General features: G+C 38.6%; 1 protein-coding gene across 1 annotated transcript; it reads left to right on the forward strand.

The window, feature by feature from the left end:
- The first annotated feature begins 174 nt into the window (after positions 1 to 174).
- tmem254 (transmembrane protein 254) lies at positions 175 to 4,641 on the forward strand. Its single transcript, NM_001011433.1, is given in 4 exon segments — positions 175 to 281; positions 702 to 805; positions 2,131 to 2,190; positions 3,519 to 4,641. Coding segments are annotated over 4 exon segments (375 nt in total). The 5' UTR covers positions 175 to 194; the 3' UTR covers positions 3,643 to 4,641.
- Positions 4,642 to 5,853: the final 1,212 nt, after the last annotated feature.

A 5,853-nucleotide genomic window follows, 5' to 3' on the forward strand; every position in this document is an offset into this window, starting at 1 on the left:
AACGGAACGTTTTACCTTGTGTTTTAGAAAGTAACGAATTAATCCGCGCAAATACTCACAGTATTGGCTTACTATTTGAGCCAATAGGGTGAGGATATGAGCTGACCAATCAGACACTTCCTACATAGAATCACATGAGGTGTGACGGTTCAGTGCCTACTTTCGTTTGTACAGCAGTTAATTCATCCACAGCCATGGCATCGAACGGCGGTTCTACCTATTTTCAGCGGGCAAGCCTGTTCTGGATGGTTGTCATTGCTCTGTCCATGGGATTCTTCGCGGTAAGATGAGAACAAAGCGATATTGAGGGTTGGGCGAATGATGAAGTTGAGCGCACGGAGCGGGTCCTGTTATTGACATGTCCGGGCTGTCAAGCTCAGCTGTTTTTGAATCTGTCAGACGTTATAATGTCGCAGTGCAATAGGCGCTCGGTGTTTGTAACCTTTTGGTGCACCTAAGAGCCCCCTGTATAATCGCACCGCACTGTGGGGAGAGTGTTGCTCTGGGTTATCATACAATGCTGCGCCAGTACTGCACATAAACGTACACATTTTGAAAAAACTAAGTTGGTGCAAATTGTGTTGCACCGCTTTGAGACTACATTTGAGTCTTTATACTGTATAGTTTTACTGTTAATCCAGCAGTTGAATGATATGCACATGCATAGACGTGCCCTGACATCTTGCTTTCTGTTATTTCAGTGGACAGTTTTCTGGCCTGCAACAGTTCCTTATAAGATCTTGGGTCCGTTAGGATCCTTTGCAGCATACATGGTGAAAAACCACCCCACACTCCTGTATTATGGGTAAGTTAATGGAAAGGCTGTCCACATGTTTGTACACCATTTTATATACACGTTAATAGTAATGTTGATTTTTAGCTTCATTTGCAATATTCAGTAAATGCTGTTTAGGTCCAGGGGTGGATTATAATAGGGACAATAAAGGCAGCTGCCTAGGGCCCATTGCTCAAGGGGTACCAAAGAACCACCCTCACCTCTATTCTATAAATGGTACAGCAGCTGCACTGGGCTCTGGTATCATTTTGGGGCTTATTGCATTTCAAATGTTGGGATTTACAGGTACAAAGTAGCTCATTAGTGATCCAAGGTGCAGAGATTGAAAACGTCTGCTCTTTTACATACAGGCATATAGTGGGTAGTGTTTCTTCAGAGATGATTTAAAGGGGGGGGGGGTGTTAAGGGCATTGTAATATGTAATTTTTAAGTATGTTGAGAAAGTTCTAAAGGCTTGATAGGACAAAAAGAAAAACCACACACTTGACATGAATGAGTAACTACAGATATTTCCCTTATGTATGTAACTTTAGACTTTGCTCTCTACTGAAAACAAACTCATGTAGATCATCTCAGAATTTTTTACTCTCTTCTTTGTGTCACAGGCCTTTATGTTTTCTGTTGTAGTTCTAAATATGTTTTTTCCATCAATGTTTACTGAAACATTACCAGAACTGAGGTTATTCTTCTTTCTATATATGTGTGTGTATATAAATATGTTATATAGATGTCATATAAATAAGCTATGTGCAGCAGTTTGATGGCAGCCATTCAGGGTCCTGTAGGGCCTTTCTGTAGCACATTGAATGTTATTTTCAATACAATATATTGGTACTTATTTTTTTTATACATGGGAGTCAAATGTAATTTGTTGCTTCCTAATCACATTTGGGGTAAAAACCTTGGCTAAGCTGGCCACATACATACCAACGAAACATTTTTGTATGTATATACTGGCTGGACATATATATCTATATTTTGAGCTGCCAGCCTGAACAAATTTCACAGTAGAAAGGTGGCCATACTATGTTTGGCCCTTAGTAGAGTTTATGTCTGTTTGGGGGATCATTGTATGTGTAGTGGATCATTGTATGTGTAGTCACCTTTACACAGAATGATATGGTTGTTTCTAAGAAATATTTATTTAGTGTTGCTTATATAAATAAATAATCATTAGTTGCACCTTTATAATGTAACATTTTGTGTTACCTGTCTATTTATTAATATGAGTGAAAGCTGCCTTTTTTTATCTGCTGCTATAAAATGGATCCAGTGCAAAAGTGTTCCAGTGCACAGATTTTCATGAAAAAAAAATGTTCTATTTATTCAAACAGGTTTTGGGGGGCATGGATAGTGCACCTTCTGGAAGCTGTATATAGTGCCTGGCTTTGCAGGTTGGTATATCTTCATATTTCTTATAATACAGCAAAATATATATATAAAATAAGCTCATCTGTTTCATCTAAATAAACCATTTTCATAGAAATACACCTTTTTAGTAGTATGTGCTATTGGGTACTCCTAAATAGAAAATTTGCCATTTTGAGAATTAAGGGCCAACTCCAGGGATCATAGGATTCATAGTGCACACAAACAAGCCAAGGCACACCAACATGCTAGGCCACATCAGCCAATGATTGGACAGAGGTCTGTCTTTTTCTTTCACACTTCTTCCTGTTACAGTTACAGAACTGCTCCTTTAATGTAGAAATATAAATACACAACACAATGATAGGTGATATTATTCCATTCTTATGCCACAGTCCTGTTATTCATTGGAACCCAGGTTCATATCATATAGGTACTTTTCTCTGTGTACCCTTCCTGCACATAATAGCATAAAGGCTACAGAACCTGTTATTGGTATTTTCACGCAGCAGGGAAACAAATAATACAGACTTGGTTCATGTCAAATGCAGGAAAAATTTTTAATTTGCAGTGGAAAACAGTGGCTCTGGGGTCTCAAAAGCAGTTATGACCAATAGATCTCTGCTTCCGCGGTGACTAATCTTTCAGAAATGCCTTTCCATTGGCAACTAAGGGAATCTCCAGTGAAAAGGACAGTATGTTGCTCTGTAGTCGTGCAAAGTTTACTCAATCTTTATAACTTCAGTTTTCTTCTTCTCTCCCTATTAGATAGACGTCTGATCTAGGCAACCATAGAAATAGTCATGGCTGTAGAGCAGGGGTCCCCAACCTTTCTTACTTGTGAGCCACAGTCAAATGTAAAAAGACTTGGAGAGCAACACAAGCATCATTAAAGTGCATGGAGGTGCCAAATAAGGGCTAAGATTGGCAGCCTCTATGCACACTATCAGCTTACAGGGGGCTTTATTTGGTAGTAATTCTTGTTTTTATTCAACCAAAACTTGCCCCCAAGTCAGGAATTCAGAAATAACTACCTGGTTTGGGGGCACTGAGAGCAACATCCAAGGGGTTGGTGAGCAACATGTTGCCCCCGAGCCACTGGTTGGGGACCACTGCTATAGAGCTAAGAATAACTCTAAACTATAGAAAAAAGATGTAAAAATAAAGCATTCATTTATCTAATCCCCAATACCTTCTCTTTTTCTCTTATAGGTCCCTCTTTATACTCAAGCATATAAAATAAATATTCTGATAAAGATCATTTAAAGAGCAAGGGAAAAAGTAAATTGCATGCTGGTATCACTGTACATACTGGTTATAATTTTTTGTATGTATTCTTTTCCCTCTCTTCCAGATCTAAAGGAATTACAGAGACCAGTGTGCAAGCCCTTTGGGTCGTACAGACTTTTTTCTTTGGAATATCATCTCTCTCACTGCTTCTTGCATACAATCCTGGGTTAACAAAGAAAATGAGATAGAAATCTGAGCATAGCAAGGGGACATAATATTAAGCAGTACACCAAACTGAAAATTCCCTGTGCAGCAAGATGAATACTGTGGTTAGCAACTGACCATGTGTTATGTGCCTTTCAATTTCCAATGTCCCCTATTCACACTACTGAAATAAAGCAAAAGATGAGCATATTGACTGAGATAGGTTTATTTTATTGTATGTGTTTTATCTGATGAAAATGGAAGTGTTCCTTAATAATCTGCCTAATATCCTGTTATTTCACATTTTATTATTTTAATGCTTAAGGCACAGTATGTTGTAAATACAGCTCTAAATTTACTTTAATAGCAAAAATGAAAAGTTAATTCTAGTGTCACTTAATGGAAAAAAGAAACTTTCTAGATATATTAATTGTAGTGAAGTTTTACTTGATTATTTCAGGAACAGTAGAGAAATTTCAAATTAATTATATTTATACAGTTTCTTATTTCTGTGACATAAAGCTTATGTTAAATGTTAGTTTTCATGATAGTTCCCCTAAAATTTTTTATAAATATGTTTGAAATAGTTATTCATCTACTGTGAATGAGCCCTTCCTTATCTAGCTGGAACTCTACCTCCTTTTATAAAACTGAGCTTTCTTTCTCACATTCTTACTGGTGCAACAAAGGTTAAAGGAGTGTGTTGCACTTTTATTGTGGGTTAATGTGTGGTTTTTTAAGTGCACCCTTTTTTAGGTAGGACAAGCTAATTATTAATTATAGGTTAATTTGGGTAAGGGTTGTTTACTTTTAAATGTGAGCATGTGCTATTGGGTGTCATGGGTGTGTTCTTTGTTTTTCTAACAGAATGTATTAAGATCTCTTGCCTCAGAGCTTGAGACTTGCAGAGGCACGTTATACTTGCAATCTGTTTTTTATATTCCGAGGTTATAAATTCTTGTTTTGTACTATAATCTTGCTCACTTGTCCATTGTTTGAATAAGTGATCAACAATTGTGTACTGAATAAACGTTTTCTGCTGAGATGTCCAGTTTCTTTGTAACCTGATCATAAAGAGCAATCAAATTCATCTGACATGACCTGTCCTTCATGAAGCCATGCTAATTACTGCTAATAATGTAATTCTCCATAGCATAGTTTTTGTATGTGACCCCTTAACAAGCCTAAAAATAACTTGCCCAGCACGGATGTCAAGCTTACTGGCCTATAATTGCCAGGCTGAGATTGTAATTCCTTTATAAATATAATGACGTCAGGTACCATACAAGATGAAAGCAAGTACAGGTCCTTCTCAAAAAATTAGCATATTGTGATAAAGTTCATTATTTTCTGTAATGTACTGATAAACATTAGACTTTCATATATTTTAGATTCATTACACACAACTGAAGTAGTTCAAGCCTTTTATTGTTTTAATATTGATGATTGTGGCATACAGCTCATGAAAACCCAAAATTCCTATCTCAAAAAATTAGCATATCATGAAAAGGTTCTCTAAACGAGCTATTAACCTAATCATCTGAATCAACCAATTAACTCTAAACACCTGCAAAAGATTCCTGAGGCCTGGTTCATTACTCAAAAATCATGGGTAAGACTGCCGACCTGACTGCTGTCCAGAAGGCCATCATTGACACCCTCAAGCAAGAGGGTAAGACACAGTAAGAAATTTCTGAACGAATAGGCTGTTCCCAGAGTGCTGTATCAAGGCACCTCTGTGGGAAGGAAAAAGTGTGGCAGAAAACGCTGTACGAGAAGAGGTGACCGGGCCCTGAGGAACATTGTGGAGAAGGACCGATTCCAGACCTTGAGGGACCTGCGGAAGCAGTGGATTGAGTCTGGAGTAGAAACATCCGGAGCCACCGTGTACAGGCGTGTGCAGGAAATGGGCTACAGGTGCCGCATTCCCCAGGTCAAGCCACTTTTGAACCAGAAACAGCGGCAGAAGCGCCTGACCTGGGCTACAGAGAAGCAGCACTGGACTGTTGCTCAGTGGTCCAAAGTACTTTTTTCGGATGAAAGCAAATTTTGCATGTCATTCAGAAATCAAGGTGCCAGAGTCTGGAGGAAGACTGGGGAGAGGGAAATGCCAAAATGCCTGCAGTCCAGTGTCAAGTACCCACAGTCAGTGATGGTCTGGGGTGCCATGTCAGCTGCTGGTGTTGGTCCACTGTGTTTTATCAAGGGCAGGGTCAATGCAGCTAGCTATCAGGAGATTTTGGAGCACTTCATGC

The sequence above is a fragment of the Xenopus tropicalis genome, chromosome 7 (assembly GCF_000004195.4).
Source record: "Xenopus tropicalis strain Nigerian chromosome 7, UCB_Xtro_10.0, whole genome shotgun sequence".
Lineage (NCBI taxonomy): Eukaryota > Metazoa > Chordata > Amphibia > Anura > Pipidae > Xenopus > Xenopus tropicalis.